Source organism: Trichomycterus rosablanca, chromosome 13 (genome assembly GCF_030014385.1).
Source record: "Trichomycterus rosablanca isolate fTriRos1 chromosome 13, fTriRos1.hap1, whole genome shotgun sequence".
Classification (NCBI taxonomy): Eukaryota; Metazoa; Chordata; class Actinopteri; order Siluriformes; family Trichomycteridae; genus Trichomycterus; species Trichomycterus rosablanca.
This window is the reverse complement of record NC_086000.1, coordinates 20,439,158-20,456,962: the sequence shown is the minus strand read 5'-3', so window position 1 is coordinate 20,456,962 and position 17,805 is coordinate 20,439,158. Positions and strand designations below refer to the sequence as shown.

Here is a 17,805-nt window from a genome sequence, read left to right as displayed (position 1 = left end):
CGACTTTATATATCTCCGCTTCCAGTTCCCTTATAATGTTGAAATAGTGACTAACTATCCATAAGACATACCTGGAACCCAGTGTTTTAATCATTGCTCTGAAAACTTCTTTCTTGACTGTGTATAGAGGAATCGTGTCCCTGCATATGTGGATTGTTACTGCGTTCGTAATGTCGTTGTTTGCAACAGCCGCGGCTTAACAAACCGTACAGTATATAGTGTTTTAGTTTGTCAGAAACTGCCGACACAGCTCATTTCTTTGGCAGGTTCTTCCGGTGCATATTTGGTCTTCCTCTCTTCATCCTCCATCTGTTTTTGTTTTTCTTCACCATATTGAGGAAGCTTCTCTCATCTGTTAACACTGTTATGCTAACACTACTTGGTTAAGAGAAGAAGATATACTTTATTTGTCATATATACATATACAGTAAAATGAAATTCTTTCTTTGCATATCCCAGCTTGTTTGGAAGCTGGGGTCAGAGCGCAGGGTCAGCCATCGTACGGCGCCCCTGGTGCAGACAGGGTTAAGGGCCTTGCTCAAGGACCCAACATAGCAGAGCCTGAATTTGAACCAGCAATCTTCTGTTTGATAGCCCAAAGCTCTACCCTCTAGGCTACCACCTCATGAGCTGTACCTAATCTGCACTGCGCTCCATAGCACTTTTAGAGGCGAACAATATTATATGATTAGCTGCCTACTGAAGCCTACAGCTGTTGTATTAACTGTGCTACAGTATGGCGGTGTTTGAAAAATCCATACGTTATGAGGAATCAAAGACGGTATACCGAATGTACCGTGATACCGCCCAGCACTAATTAATTAATTCATTCACTGCCTGTTTTACCACTGCTTTATCCTGGTCAGAGTTGCGGTGGGTCTGATTGGCAGAAAGATCAGGTCGGCAGTACATCATAGGGCAGACAGACACACATACACTCACATTTTCAGCTTTTAGCAGTTCCAATTGACATGACTGCATGATTTTGGAGTTCCTGGAGGAAACCCATGTGGCCAGGGAGAACATGCAAACTCAAGGCAGAAAGGACCCTGGCCACCTGGGAGAATCAAACCCAGGCCCTTCTATCTGTAAGGCAACAGTGTTACTCACTGCAAAAGCATGACGCCAGACAAAATAGAGTTCAGTTCGAAAGTGTGCATACACCTTGCATGTCATGGCAGTTTTAGGATTTTAATATTTTTGCAACTCGATCTCTTCATTATTCAGATCACTTTTTTACAAGCAACAAACTACAGACAATCAAAGCTGTAAAATTCATAAAGATAAAGTAATTAATAAATAAATGTAAAGAACTTGGTTGTTGGCCCCCAGCTGACTGATTAATCTAACACCTCTGCGCACATCAGTAACACTTGACAAATGTGATATTTATTTTTAGGTTGTGGTTGCAGAGAGAAAAAAAACAAGGATGGGGATACAAATATATAAATCCCCTCACAAATTGTGCATTAATACAGGTTGTTTAGCTTTCGAAGGCTCAGAACCCCTGCCATTTTTACCACCACAATGTTCCGAAACCTTCTAATTGCTTCTTTTCTCATGGGCACAGGTAAGATAACCATTTACAATACAATATAATAGACGATTGTCATATATGTGATTATTATAGTAATCAAAGTGTTACACACATACAGCTTGTTCTTTCTCCTTCGGATGAAAAGTTGAATGATTGTTGTGTGTTGAAACAATACTGAATCTATACTGAATGTTTTCTCTCAGTATGTGCTATTCACCTGGAATACCTGAGCATTGACTCTGCTGAGGAAGTTCTTGATGAGAGTTTGGTATGTCTGAAATATTTCATTTCATTTCATCAGTAGGATTGTGCATTATGACATAAAACCATACTGATTTATAAATCAGTAATTTGTATACCAGATCTGACTATAAGTCCAATTAAGTGACCACAAACTTGGCTTTCTTACTTGGCTTAGTAGATGTTGGCTACTTTTCAGGGTACTGTTGATGAGGCAGAGGATCTGCCGATGCCTAGTGCACAGCTTCCTGGTGTGTGCTGGGCATGCAAGTGGGCCATGAATAAATTGAAAAATCGAATTAGCAAAGGTGCAAGTGTGGTAAGTGTTAACCATCCTACTGCAAAACCGAAATACCAGTTTCAAGTTACCTCAGTAAAATTCTAACATGGTTTAAATATTTCCACAGGATGAAATAAAAAGCCAGTTGCTTGAGGTCTGCAATCAAATCGGCTTTCTGAAGGGTATTTGTAGGAAAATTATTCATAAATACTTGGATGTTTTGATTGAGGAACTTTCTACTTCTGACGATCCAAAAAACATCTGTATTAATGTTGGTATTTGCAAGTAAGTTCAAACTAACATACTTCACACAGATTTTACAGTATAGGTGCCAAAATGCTGACCACTGGTGAACATGCTTTAGTTACCATTGTTTAATATAGTGAGTGGTTTTCATTACTAATCATATATTCAGGACAATAATTTACGTATGTGTTGAACCTTTGAAAAATACATTTCAGAACACGGCTGTAAAGCAATCAAGCACATATGTGAACTTTCAATGGTTTGATTTGGGTCCAATTCCTTTTATTGAAGCACACGCTCAGACGACTTTCATTCTAAATTTGGCCTTTCTAAATACTAAGAAATTCATGTAAAACTTTAAAAGATTCAGGTTTTCACTCAAATCACGCTGATTATATGTTTGTAATGAAAATTTATTACATTTGGAAAAAAAAAGCAAAACAGAAGCAATAATTAATTTATTCTTTATATATTACAGGTCCGTGGTCATGATGAAATTCATTCAGGATTTCCCACAAACCCTCAAGAATCTTTAAGGCCGTACATGATTCATTACTGAAACTGAAGCTGATTACTGAAGCTTGTTATGAAATAAGTAAAATTATACAAAAAAATTAATGTTTAAAATATTACAACGTACTTGCATGCAGTTTTAACTAAGTCAGCTGTGTTATGCAAATAAAATATCAAAACCTAAATGTTTTTGAGATTCTTTAAAGATGTGACAGTGTGTCAAATTTTTGCAACATTTCTTTTTCTTTGACTAAATAATTGGAACACAGTTCTTTGTCCCAAAAGAGCTTTTACACATTTCATTTCCTTTATGTGTTTGTTGTGTCAAAAACAAGTGAGAACACAGTCACTGAATGTGAGAGTTGTAGTTGCATGTATTAGTGGGAGATGTCAGAGTCCAGGAAGCAAGACTCTCTGTGTGTGTGTGTGAATGCATTTTTTTAATAATCTTTTACTTAAATCTGTGTGCGCATCAGTTATTGCTTCCCCTTCATTTACTAAGCTGTGCAGCCTTCCTTTGTCTAAGATAACAGTTTGGAGTATTAACAAGACTTATACAAGGGATCTAAGACCATTCCAGCATACAGAATCTATACAGATCCTTCAGATTCTAAAGTCCATGCCCATGGACCAGACATTTGTAGACTTTGTATTAGTAACTATCCTGATGGAGCTTTTCCTCCTTGGCAGGAAGAACACATTGCTTATTATTTTATTTTATTTATTAAGGCCACAACACATATTTCCACTTTGTCAGTCTTGGATGTTGTTGATAAATGGCTTATGTTTACTCACAAGGGTTTTCTTCTCAAGCTCATATGATTATATTCATTACATTCATTTTTAATGCAAGAATCAAAGGTCATGGCCATTCATTAGTGGTTTCCGGCCTTGGTCACTATGCACTGAAGATGCCTGATAATTTCTTTTAATCCTTAAATAAACGAGAATAGACCACTCACTTAAACCAAGTTATATTTATAATTTATTCATTTTTATCAGTATGTTTAATTTATTCAATTGGTATTTTAATTTTTGAAATGTCATTATGGATTTGGTTGTATTTTAAAGTTTCTCAAGTAGAGAATTTAATAAAAGAATTTCTGGCAAATAATGAAAAATATGGAAGGAGTTTAAGGTTGTTAATAGCACCTTCACTGAAATAATAAAAATAGCAAAATTTCTAAGCTTTACCTTGTAATTGGATTTTACAGAAATCACTAAATATTGTAGAATCAGACAAGTCTGTTCGTGCATACAACACTAAGGTGAGGTAATTTCTGTGGTTAAGAAAGGAAAGGCAACAGTGTCACACAGGGGTGTAAAAAGGTATAAAAGACCCTCAGCAGATCCTCTTATAACACAGGTTCTTCATCTCTCAAGAACTCGTACACTTTTGATTTCATTTTCGACACCATGCTCCGAAACCTTCTCTTTGCTTCTATACTCATTGGTACAGGTAAGACAAACAATCATGATACAGCATGTTACACAGTTCAGATTATGGTGGATATATCAGTAAACACTGAAATTAAAATGGTATTACTTAAACAACTCACTGTATCAAATACATTAGACTACAAGCTTGTATAAATCCTGTCTGTTTTGTCTTAAAGCTAAACTGTGTCCCTGCTTCTTTTTCCTAGCATGTGCAATTCACCTGCAGTACCTGAACATTGATTCTGCTGAGGAAGACTTTGATGAGAGTTTGGTATGTCTGATATATTATGATCAACAGAATTGCACATACAGTAATACAACAACCAAATAATTGTCTTTGTCGTTCTGATTTATGTATCACTACAAACTTTTACAAGAGAGTTTAATTTTGGGACGAAAAGGTCAGTAAAATGTAATTAGAGAGGTGCATTTCCTGAAGAAAATGCAAGTGTAATGGCAGCTCAGCATTGGTAAAGTATGTGGGGAGTGAATACTTTAGCTCAGGCAGGTGAGTGTGTGTGTGTATGCAAGCATGTAGTTGGTGGCGTCCGAATACTTCTGGTCATGTAGATGGTGGCATCCGAATACTTCTGGTCATGTAGATGGTGGCATCCGAATACTTTTGGCCATGTAGATGGTGGCGTCCGAATACTTTTGGTCATGTAGATGGTGGTGTCTGCATATTAAAGGGCTCTAAAATGTAAATATTGTATAATTAAAATAATGTCACAAGGACAGCACAGTGGCACAGCTGGTAGTGTGGGTTTTAAGCTCAGATCACTGCCTGTGAGTGGAATGTTCTCCATTTATCCACATTTCCTCCAGGTACCCTGGTTTCCCCTTTCCTCCCATAACGTGCAGATGTATTATGAACTATCTCAAAATAAGGGTAAATGTGTGAATGTGTGGCACCTAGGCTGCCTTTCCAGGTCATATACCAGCCCTGCTCCCAGTGTGGGACCTCTGTGTAACTCTAATCAGAATAAATGGATACATATGTATGTCATCAACTACAAATGCAAACTGCTTCCATTGTTTAAAAATGTGGTCACTCCTTAGAGTGCTGTCAGTGAGGCTGAGGATCTGCCGATGCCTAACGCACAGCTGCCTGGTGTGTGCTGGGCATGTGAGTGGTCCATGAAGAAAATAAGAAAGCAACTGAATAACAATGCAAAAATGGTAAGTGGTTCTATCACACTGCATACAGTAAAACACAACTGCAGAAATCTAAATACCTGCTGTAGCCCAAAAGTACCCAGTTGCCTTGGGAAACGTTCTTACATTTTGTTACTATTACCACAGGACATGATTAGAAGTAAATTGAAAAATGTCTGCAATAAAATTGGATTCATGAAGGACAAATGTACCAAGATGATTATGAAATACATGGACATTTTAATTGAGGAACTTTCTACTCCTGATGATCCAAAAACCATCTGTATAAATATCGGTGTTTGCAAGTGAGTTACAAACATTCTCTATCTATTCTCAAAACTTGTACATTTTATGAAAGGTTTTTAAGCTAATCAAATTAACTCTAATTTAATATTTATAATCTAATCATTTGTTTAAATATTACAGGCCAAAGTCGGAATTCATGATGGAATTCATCCAAGAGTTTCCACAAGTCCAACAGAATCTCTGAGGCAGTACACAACTCAATATAAGAACAACATAAAATAATTAATTGTGCTGTATTTGAAAAAGCAGCTAATGTTTAAAACAAAAAAATGCTTGTACATCATGTTTAGCTGTTGTAATGAAGCCAGCCATTTGTGCTAATAAAATATTTTAAATCATTGATCTTGGTTTCTTATTGCTTAGGACTTTTTATGTTTCCTAACTCTCACCTGCAGAAAAGAGTTTTAAAGTTTGGTATTCAGCAACATAAAACAATTTCAACATGTGACACAGAGTCATTTGTATAGTTAAGGACATACACTGATCAGCCATAACATTAAAACCACCTCCTTGTTTCTACACTCACTGTCCATTTTATCAGTTTCACTTACCATATAGAAGCACTTTATAGTTCAACAATTACCGACTGTAGTCCATCTGTTTCTCTGCATACTTTGTTAGCCCCCTCCCAGGACCACTAGAAAGCAGGTATTATTTAGGTAGTAGGTCATTCTCAGCACTGCAGTGACACTGACGTGATGCTGGTATGAGTGGATAAGACACAGCAGCGCTGATGGAGTAATGAACACCTCACTGTCATTGCTGGACTGAGAATAGTCCACCAACCAAAAAATATCCAGCCACAGCGCCCCATAGGCAGCGTCCTGTGACCACTGATGAAGGTCTAGAAGATGACCAACTCAAACAGCAGCAATAGATGAGCGATCATCTCTGACTTTACATCTACAAGGTGAACCAACTAGGTAGGAGTGTCCAATAGAGTGGACAGTGAGTGGACACAAGATTTTAAAAACTCCAGCAGTGCTGCTGTGTCTGATCCACTCATACCAGCACAACACACACTAACACACCAACACCATGTCAGTGTCACTGCAGTGCTGAGAATGATCCACCACCCAAATAATACCTGCTCTGTAGTTGTCCTGACCATTGAAGAACAGGGTGAAAGCAGGCTAAAAAGATATGTAGAGAAATAGATGGACTACAGTCAGTAATTGCAGAACTACAAAGTGCTTCTATATGGTAAGTGGAGCTGATGAAATGGACAGTTAGGGTAGAAACAAGAAGGTGGTTTTAATGTTATGGCTGATCGGTGTATGTGTATGTGTCCATAACCATGTGTGTGTATGTGTGTTCTAGGTCATTTTGAGGCATATACAGTGTATCACAAAAGTGAGTACATCCCTCACATTTCTGCAAATATTTCATTATATCTTTTCATGGGACAACACTATAGGCATGAATCTTGGATATAACTTAGAGTAGTCAGTGTACAGCTTGTATAGCAGTGTAGATTTACTGTCTTCTGAAAATAACTCAACACACTGCCATTAATGTCTAAATAGCTGGCAACATAAGTGAGTACACCCCACAGTGAACATGTCCAAATTGTGCCCAAATGTGTCGTTGTCCCTCCCTGGTGTCATGTGTCAAGGTCCCAGGTGTAAATGGGGAGCAGGGCTGTTAAATTTGGTGTTTTGGGTACAATTCTCTCATACTGGCCACTGGATATTCAACATGGCACCTCATGGCAAAGAACTCTCTGAGGATGTGAGAAATAGAATTGTTGCTCTCCACAAAGATGGCCTGGGCTATAAGAAGATTGCTAACACCCTGAAACTGAGCTACAGCATGGTGGCCAAGGTCATACAGCGGTTTTCCAGAACAGGTTCCACTCGGAACAGGCTTCGCCAGGGTCGACCAAAGAAGTTGAGTCCACGTGTTCGGCGTCATATCCAGAGGTTGGCTTTAAAAAATAGACACATGAGTGCTGCCAGCATTGCTGCAGAGGTTGAAGACGTGGGAGGTCAGCCTGTCAGTGCTCAGACCATACGCCGCACACTGCATCAACTCAGTCTGCATGGTCGTCATCCCAGAAGGAAGCTGACGCACAAGAAAGCCCGCAAACAGTTTGCAGAAGACAAGCAGTCCAAGAACATGGATTACTGGAATGCCCTGTGGTCTGACGAGACCAAGATAAACTTGTTTGGCTCAGATGGTGTCCAGCATGTGTGGCGGCGCCCTGGTGAGAAGTACCAAGACAACTGTATCTTGCCTACAGTCAAGCATGGTGGTGGTAGCATCATGGTCTTGGGCTGCATGAGTGTTGCTGGCACTGGGGAGCTGCAGTTCATTGAGGGAAACATGAATTCCAACATGTACTGTGACATTCTGAAACAGAGCATGATCCCCTCCCTTCGAAAACTGGGCCTCATGGCAGTTTTCCAACAGGATAACGACCCCAAACACAACCTCCAAGATGACAACTGCCTTGCTGAGGAAGCTGAAGGTAAAGGTGATGGACTAAACCCAATTGAGCACCTGTGGCGCATCCTGAAGTGGAAGGTGGAGGAGTTCAAGGTGTCTAACATCCACCAGCTCCGTGATGTCATCATGGAGGAGTGGAAGAGGATTCCAGTAGCAACCTGTGCAGCTCTGGTGAATTCCATGCCCAGGAGGGTTAAGGCAGTGCTGGATAATAATGGTGGTCACACAAAATATTGACACTTTGGGCACAATTTGGACATGTTCACTGTGGGGTGTACTCACTTATGTTGCCAGCTATTTAGACATTAATGGCTGTGTGTTGAGTTATTTTCAGAAGACAGTAAATCTACACTGCTATACAAGTTGTACACTGACTACTCTAAGTTATATCCAAGTTTCACTTCTATAGTGTTGTCCCATGAAAAGATATAATGAAATATTTGCAGAAATGTGAGGGGTGTACTCACTTTTGTGATACACTGTATATATATATATTATTTATGGCAATCACCAGTAGCTGATAAACTGCTCTGTGTTTTACCAGCAGAAATAGCACAAAAAATAGAATTTAACATCCTTATCGTACAGGTAAACAGTATAAAGTTTATTTAAATTTTATTTACATGCATACAGCAAATAAGGCTAAGTGTGCATGAGGCATCAATCAGTCATGAAATCCCCAAATTCTACTCTCCATGGCTGACTGAAATCAAGAATGGCTGTGTTCATTTAGATCAACTGTTTTGCTAACTAACTTTGGTTGGATAAATAACAAAAAAAGTCTTTATAGCACCGCTTAGAGCTCTGCAGACACCCAGTGTAAGATCGGGTTGCATTAGGATGACTTATGGCAAACGGAAGACGGGCAGAATGACTTTTGATATTATCGAAGTTCACATTTTGGCCACACTATCACCCGCTCGATCTCACCCTCTCTCACACTCACCACACACACATATAATGTAAATACATCTTACACAGACACTGTACATTATCACCACAACAATATAAAAATAGTATTAAAAAAACAAACAAAAAAAAAAAAACACCCACCCAGCACCCACCCAGTTTTAGGTTGACTCAGTCCTGTTTTCCAGTACAAAAGAACTGTACATAGAACTGTTCTAAAGAAATCACATTGGGACAGGGACGACACTAAGCAGACATTTAGAGTTACATGAGAGGACACGTCCAGGCCAGCTCTGCTGCAGCATCTCATGATCCAGCTTGTTCAGTCTCTGAGAACACAGTCGCAGGTCCTGAACTTGTTTAGCTAAGTTGCCCAAGTCCACACCATCCCAGGGCCCACATACCTGGCAACCTAACAAAGATAAAGGATGTTTATTAGAGAGCTGCTCAAATAAGGATAACTGCTAATCAGAACAGATTTTTATTTAGCTTCACTATTTTCCTATAGTCCCTTTCATATTACCTCTTAAATGTCAGATTAATTGAGAACTATTATTCCATCATAGTACAAAAGGCTGATTTGTAATAAAATGGGTGGGCAAAGATGAAAAACAGACCGATCATTTAACACTACATTACACATGGTAAACAAAATAGCTAACAAAGTAAAAAGGAAGTCTGATTTAAATGAGATTACAAACACAGCTGCACAGATAAGCTATATACCAACATTTATCAGCAATAAATGATCTCGGAAAATTAGCATTTCAATATGTGAGATTTTAAAACATGGTTCAAATCATTAAAAGATGAGGTTAAAACATATGGACGGGGTAGACAGATGTTGCATATAATATAATAGAACGCCTTTATTTGTCATATATACATGTACCAACTTGTTTGAAAGCTGGGGTCAGAACGAAGGGTCAGCCATTGTTCAGCGTCCCTGGAGCAGACAGGGTTAAAGGCCTGGCTCAAGGGCCCAACAGTGACTGCATGGCAGAGCTGGGATTTAAATCCACAATCTTCTGATTATTAGCCCAAAGCTCTACCCACTAGGATACAACTGTCCCAGTATTCAATCTTATCCACAATGGGCCAGAATTGCTGCTGATTTTTATACCACCTGATTCAACTAATTCTTTGTTTAAAGACCAAGACCAATCAGAATCTGATATAGACCATGGTTGGTTAGTAAGGAAACCTTCATGCGGTTTGAGGATTTTGTTGGATGGATTTACATGAACATATAATAAAATGTTACAGTGCAGCCTTTGCATGCAAAACAACCTTAATTTATCTTGGATTGCTTATTTCGAAAGATTTTCTTTTCTTTATTGCAAAAACTGATACAGTGGGGTCAAAAAGTATTTAGCCAGCCACTGATTGTGCAGGTTCTCCTACTTAGAAAGATGAGAGAGGTCTGTAATTTTCATCATAGGTACACTTCAACTATGAGAGACAAAATGAGGAAAAAAAAAAATCCAGGAAATCACATTGTAGGATTTTTAAAGAATTTATTTGTAAATTATGGTGGAAAATAAGTATTTGGTCAATAACAAACAAGCAAGATTTCTGGCTCTCATAGACCTGTAACTTCTTCTTTAAGAAGCTCTTCTGTCCTCCACTCGTTACCTGTATTAATGGCACCTGTTTGACCTCGTTATCTGTATAAAAGACACCTGTCCACAGCCTCAAACAGTCAGACTCCAAACTCAACCATGGCCAAGACCAAAGAGCTGTTGAAGGACACCAGGAAGAAAATTGTAGACCTGCACCAGGCTGGGAAGAGTGAATCTACAATAGGCAAGCAGGTTGGTGTGAATAAATCAACTGTGGGAACAATTGTAAGAAAATGGAAGACATACAAGACCATTGATAATCTTCCTTGGGGTCAAGCTCTCATCCCGTTGGGTCAAAATGATCATGAGAACGATGAGCAAAAATCCCAGAACTACACGGAGGGACCTGATGAATGACCTGCAGAGAGCTGGGACCAAAGTACCAAGGCTACCATCAGTAACACACTACGCCGAGAGGGACTCAAATCCTGCAGTGCCAGGCGTGTCCCCCTGCTTATGTCCGGGCCCGTCTGATGTTTGCCAGAGAGCATATGGATGATCCAGAAGAGGATTGGGAGAATATCATGTGGTCAGATGAAACCAAAATGGAACTTTTTGGTAAAAACTCAACTCGTCGTGTTTGGAGGAAGAAGAAAAACCCAAGAACACCATACCTACTGTGAAGCATGGGGGTGGAAACATCATGCTTTGGGGCTGTTTTTCTGCAAAGGGGACAGGACGACTGATCCGTGTTAAGGGAAGAATGAACAGGGCCATGTATCGTGAGATTTTAAGCCAAAACCTCCTTCCATCAGTGAGAGCATTGAAGATGGAACGTGGCTGGGTCTTCCAGCATGACAATGATCCTAAACACACCGCTCGGGCAACAAAGGAGTGGCTCCGTAAAAAGCATTTGAAGGTCCTGGAGTGGCCTAGCCAGTCTCCAGACCTCAACCCCATAGAAAATTTGTGGAGTCCGTGTTGCCCAGCGACAGCCCCAAAACATCACTGCTCTAGAGGAGATCTGCATGGAGGAATGGGCCAAAATACCAGCTACAGTGTGTGCAAACCTGGTGAAGACTTACAGGAAACGTTTGACCTCTGTCATTGCCAACAAAGGTTATGTTACAAAGTATTGAGTTGAACTTTTGTTATTGACCAAATACTTATTTTCCACCATAATTCACAAATAAATTCTTTAAAAATGTGATTTTCTGGATTTTTTTTTCTCATTTTGTCTCTCATAGTTGAAGTGTACCTATGATGAAAATTACAGACCTCTCTCATCTTTCTAAGTAGGAGAACCTGCACAATCAGTGGCTGACTAAATACTTTTTGGCCCCACTGTATTTATGACAAGATGTGGCAACTGGGAAGATCATACATACTACAGTCCTATACATAATAACAAATGATTCAACAGTAGACTGATAAACAGGAAGAGCATTCTGTAATATAAAAACATCATGGGTTAAAACATTATTTGATCATTTGAGTATTCAACTTCATAATTCCCATTGTTTCCCCATGCAAGCAAGTTTTGTGCCCCTTGCACTAATTGTAGCATCTTTGCATAATAACCTTTGACTCAAAGCGTTCCTAAACAGCAGCTCTACCATGAATTGCATAATTATGAACCTCACAAAATGGTTTTAAATTGGGTCAGAGTTGCACTTTTAACTGTGTAGTTCAACTTTGAAGCAACTAAATTAAATATATAAAAACATCTCAGATTGTACACCTAAACTTCTGACTGAGTCACATTCATTTAATGCACAGTGTAACCTTTGAGCAAAGGCTATATTTGTTCCTTAATTATTTCTATGATAAATGCACCTGCGATCTGGGCAACCACTGTTTTTGGGGGAGCTTGACTACTTTAAAATCTCACATATGAGGGTAACTAAAAACTCTACAGTGCAGATACACCGCCTGGCCAAAAAAAAGGTCACACACTCTAATATTTGGTTGGACCGCCTTTAGCTTTGATTACGGCACGCATTCGCTGTGGCATCGTTTCCACAAGCTTCTGCAATGTCACAACATTTATTTCTGTTCAGAGTTGCATTAATTTTTCCCCAAGATCTTGTATTGATGATGGGAGATTTGGACCACTGTGCAAAGTCTTCTCCAGCACATCCCAAAGATTCTCAATGGGGTTCAGGTCTGGACTCTGTGGTGGCCAATCCATGTGTGAAAATGATGTCTCATGCTCCCTGAACCACTCTTTCACAATTTGAGCCCAATGAATCCTGGCATTGTCATCTTGGAATATGCCCGTGCCATCAGGGAAGAAATCCATTGATGGAATAACCTGGTCGTTCAGTATATTCAGGTAGTCAGCTGACCTCATTTTTTGGGCACATAACGTTGCTGAACCTAGACCTGACCAACTGCAGCAACCCCAGATCATAGCACTGCCCCCACAGGCTTGTACGGTAGGCACTAGGCATGATGGGTGCATCACTTCAGCCACCTCTCGTCTTACCCTGATGCACCCATCACTCTGGAACAGGGTAAATCTGGACTCATCAGACCACATGACCTTCTTCCATTGCTCCAGAGTCCAATCTTTATGCTCCCTAGCAAATTGAAGCTGTTTTTGCCGGTTAGCCTCACTGACAAGTGGTTTTCTTAAGTCCCAATCCCTTGAGTTCCCTTCACATTGTACGTGTGAAAATGCTCTTACTTTCACTTTTAAATATATCCCTGAGTTCTACTGTAGTTTTTCTACCATTTGATTTCACCAAATCAAAGTGATCGTCGATCACGATCATTCAAATTTTTTTCCGACCACATTCCTTCCTCGAAGATGATGTTTCCCCACTGTCCTTCCACTTAATAATGCGTTGGACAGTTCTTAACCCGATTTTAGTAATTTCAGCAATCTCCTTAGATGTTTTCTTTGCTTGATGCATGCCAATAATTTGACCCTTCTGAAACAGATTAACATCTTTTCCACGACCACAGGATGTGTCTTTCGACATGGTTGTATAACAAATGAGAAGCTACTCACTGCATCAGTTAGGGTTAAATAACTTGTTGCCAGCTGAAAAAATCACCCATGCAGTATATATCCGATGGGAGGCTCTTACCTATTTGCTTAGTTAAATCCAGGGTGTGACCCTTTTTTGGCCAGGCAGTGTATGTGTATTTATTGTTAAAACATACCTTGCAGGTTTAAGTGAGTCAGGGGTCGACGTGCCTCACCGAGAGCATTAAGGAGGCTGCGGAGTCCCGCTGATGTTACTGCCGGATTGGCCGACAGATCCAGAGACACAAGAGATGGACAGAAAGCCAGGCACCTAAACAAGTCAACAATTACTGGTTAATTCAGTTAAACAAAACACTGCATTAACTTCCTAAAATCAACTCGGGCAATGTTGTTTTACCTCTGGGAGCTAGACTATGTAGACAAAAGTATGTTGACACCTGACCATGACCTTGATCTTATTATCTAACATCCCATTGCCCTCATTTATGGCTAACAGCCTTTACTCTCTAGGGAAGAGTTTACATGAGATTTTGGAGGTCGTCTGCGAAAATATGTGCCCATTCAATTAGTGTTCCAATTTTTTCAAATGAGTTTAATAAGGTCAAGGCTCTGCACAGGTCACTGGAGTTCCTCCATGCCAACCTCGTAAAATCTCTACTTCACCGTCTTTATGGACCTTGCTGTAATATGCTTTGTTTAATTTAATAACTAAACTCAATAATTAAGAGGGGTGTTCGCAACTTTGAGCCATATAGTGTATATATAGCCAGTGTTTGCTCAGAATTTAAGGTACTTGACTAATATTTGGAAGGTAGCTGGCACAAGACCCACATATGCCAGGTTGCCACTGTTGGGCCCTTAGCAAAGCCCTTAACCCTTAATTGTTTGGACTGTACATGGCCACATTTCTAGGTCGCTTTGTATACAAGTGTCAGCTAAATGTTGTAAATGTTAACCATCACAATAAGCATTTTAAAAACCATTGGCTGAAAAATGACATAAGGCAGCATGTTAGAACAGACAATAAATAAGCCTTAATGCAACAGACAGGTGATCTTTGGGTAATGAAACTTTACCTGGAAAGAGAGCGAATGCTCTGATCTGTCATGCTGTTTCCCGCCAGTGACAAGTGTATAAGTGTGCAGTCACCCTAAAAGACACAAATACACAAACACGTTCAATAACACACCACATATATGAGGTTTGGAATTTTTTCGCCATAATTAGAATACAATAAAAAACAAAAAATACATGACTTGAATGTACACTAACAGCTCTAAAACATGACTAATCCGACTGATCAGTGGCTGTTATTACTTGCTTACACCTTGGCACAGTATTGCATTTTGCACAGTGTACTTCAATGTAACTATCTAGACATTTACTCAGTACCATGTACTGGACAAGTTAATTTCCCCAAGGGGATTAATAAAGTCTTATCTTATCACCACACTTGTCTTTGGTACTGTCCAGTCTTTTTTTATCTGCCCTGTGTATTTTGTCTTGTTTGCACTTGTGTTCTGAGTTGCACCCTGGTTCTAAAGAAACAATGTTTCATTTTAATATGTACTTGTATATAGCTAAAATGACAATAAAGCCTCCCATGAACTCTTGAACTGTTAATTCATTTAATGAAAGCTCTCATCCAGAGCAACATATAAAAAAAAAGATCTAAAACAGATTAAGGTACAGTCACTGCAAACATTTGCAATTAGTCATAACAATTATTATACAGTTGAAACTAATGCTGCCTAAAGTGGTCTTATCTAACCGAGGACAATATGGACATGGATAATAAATGCATGGATAATAAATGGTCAATACAAAGTAGATCTTTATAGCTTAAAAAATAATAACAAAGGACAGAGACTTGTTCTAGGTATGGTTTAGTTTGCTTTACATGTAAACATGCATAGTCTGTTACATTTAATATTCTTTTTTGTATAAAATATCAGTGAAAGAAGGCTTGTGTCTGCAACTGCACAATTGCAACTGCAGATGCAATCATGAAACACTCCTCACACTCTAATCAAGCAACTTTTGCAACTCATGCAAACTAATTCACACATTGCCCAGATATATTTCCTATGAGGTCTTATCAACGTCATCAGTCAGCAATATCCACCAACCAAACCAGCAAACCAGAGTGCTTTCTACATCAAAAGAAACATATACTGTTTTATAGTGCTTATTAAACTAAGCAATTTGTTATAAGGGCATAGGAATCATCACAGAATATATAATTAAAATATGCTGTCCCTGACCAGCATTTCAAGTGTTGTGAGCTAAAGGTTAACACTGTAAAAACGGTGACTATGTGATGACTCCGTGTGAAAACTCACCACTGGCAGGTGAAAAGATTTGAATGATGAATGCATGCATGTCACAGGAGGCTTATGCTAGGAAATGACTAAATATAGAGAATTGTGTTTGTGGGGTTAAAAACTGTTGTGGTCTGTTGCAACCAGTTTGCTTTAAATATTCTTGAAATATGTTCAGAACTTAACTTAAAAGGCATAAATCTGGGTCTCTAAGGGCCCAGAATTTACACAGCATTGTCAGGACAAAAGACAAGCCATAAAGTTCAGGGAACAGTCTGTTGATCTTCATAATAAAACTGTGGCAAGACACAGATCAGGGCAAGGACACATCATAAATATCTAACGCTTCAGTGTTCCCAGCACCACAGTAGCCTCAAAAATCTTGGGACAACTTTCCTAGAGTTTCCAGGCAAAAAGAACCTTGGGCAAAGAAGAAGGACAGAACCCATTGGTCACTCTAAAAGAGCTCCAAACACTTTCCTGTGCAGAGATGAGAGAACCTAAATACAATCCTTTATGGCCACTGCTGAGTATTTATTTCTTTATTAAGATTTTAACATCATGTTTTAAACTTTGGTTACATTCATGACATAAATGATAGCTACTCATTACACAAGGTTCATCAGTTCACAAGTTTTAATGTCAAACACAGTCATGGACAATTTTGTATCTCCAATGACCTGTGGATCGAAACCAGGACCTTCTTGCTGTGAGGCAACAGTGCTACCCACCAAGCTCCCATGCTGCCCTATATGGGTTATATGATTTATATGGTTTAAAATATAGAATTTAGAATGTTTATATTTATTCTAGATGTGTACCTGTGATAGCAGTTGTGCCAGGAGCTCCAGAGCAGGCTGATCTGATGGACCTTTACACACTGCATTAAGCTCCAGATGGGTAAGGTTCTGCAGGGGTAATGTCTTCAACACCAACTCAAACCCTGTGGAACCTAGTGCATTCTGGGACAAACATACTGACCGCAGGTGCCCTGTACCTGTAAGAAATAAATTCTAATTAGCATGTTCACAGGGCTAATTTAAAATGGCATAATCAAAATTTTTGGTTTAGGGTTTAATCTCTGCGACAAACTGGCGCCCTGTCCAAGGTATTTCTGGCTTGTGCCCAGTGTTACCCGCCATGACCACGACTAGAATATTTATTTATTAGGATTCTAACGTCATGTTTTGCACACTTTGGTTACATTCATGACAGAAACGGTAGATACTCATTACACAAGATTCATCAGTTTAAGTTTAATGTCAAACACAGTCATGGGCAGTTTTGTATCTCCAGTTCACCTCGCTTGCATGTTTTTGGACTGTGGGAGGAAACCAGAGCGTCCGGAGGAAACCCAAGCAGACACTGAGAGAACATGCATACTCCACAAAAAAAGGACCCGGGCCGCTTCAGCTGGGAATCGAACCCAGGACTTTCTTGCTGTGACCGTCTCAGTGGTATCCACTGAGCCACCGTGCCACCCAGACTGGCCCAAAATGATGATGGTACAGTATATCTGTAAATGAAAACTGTACCTGTTAGAGCACTGGACAACAGGAGCCGGTGTTGCTGCAGAAAGCGGGCAGTGAGGCCACAGGCCTGAAGAGACAAAGTGGCCAGAAGGGGACAAGCAGAGAGCAAACAGGCCAGAGCTTGAGACCAACCATCTCCAAGGGGATTCATACTCAGATTCAGCTCCTCCAGACACTGAAAGAGAGAGAAAAAAATCCATCTTTAAACCAGGCTCAAATAGGCTGCCAATGAAGATTTCTTGTTACAAAGTGCTTAAACCTTGTACATTGCTAAAACAGATCCCTTATTCTGTTTTCAGAATACACCAGTGTCTGATTGTG

General features: G+C 39.5%; 3 protein-coding genes across 4 annotated transcripts in view; 2 read left to right on the top strand and 1 right to left on the bottom strand.

Annotated features, from left to right (window-relative positions):
* The first annotated feature begins 1,527 nt into the window (after positions 1–1,527).
* Positions 1,528–2,839, top strand: LOC134325702 (antimicrobial peptide NK-lysin-like). Its single transcript, XM_063007944.1, has 5 exons — positions 1,528–1,570; positions 1,741–1,805; positions 1,977–2,096; positions 2,185–2,342; positions 2,782–2,839. Exons 1-5 carry the CDS (start codon positions 1,528–1,530, stop codon positions 2,837–2,839), a joined length of 444 nt encoding a protein of 147 aa, XP_062864014.1.
* Positions 2,840–4,232: 1,393 nt separating this feature from the next.
* LOC134325514 (antimicrobial peptide NK-lysin-like) lies at positions 4,233–5,992 on the top strand. Its single transcript, XM_063007739.1, has 5 exons — positions 4,233–4,275; positions 4,463–4,527; positions 5,316–5,435; positions 5,559–5,716; positions 5,838–5,992. The coding sequence occupies exons 1-5, from the start codon at positions 4,233–4,235 to the stop codon at positions 5,899–5,901; spliced, it is 450 nt and encodes a 149-aa protein (XP_062863809.1). The 3' UTR covers positions 5,902–5,992.
* Positions 5,993–8,748: 2,756 nt separating this feature from the next.
* tonsl (tonsoku-like, DNA repair protein) overlaps positions 8,749–17,805 on the bottom strand; it is a 36,239-nt gene continuing 27,182 nt past the window's right edge. The window contains exons 24-28 of one of the 2 annotated variants that reach the window (XM_063007805.1): positions 17,488–17,659; positions 16,774–16,949; positions 14,708–14,781; positions 13,808–13,941; positions 8,749–9,486 (exon numbers count right to left, since the gene is read on the bottom strand). In XM_063007805.1, coding sequence (XP_062863875.1) covers positions 9,299–9,486; positions 13,808–13,941; positions 14,708–14,781; positions 16,774–16,949; positions 17,488–17,659 — 744 coding nt within the window. In that variant the 3' untranslated portion in view covers positions 8,749–9,298. The remainder of the gene's footprint in view (positions 9,487–13,807; positions 13,942–14,707; positions 14,782–16,773; positions 16,950–17,487; positions 17,660–17,805) is intronic. The other variant, XM_063007806.1, reaches the window with a different exon arrangement.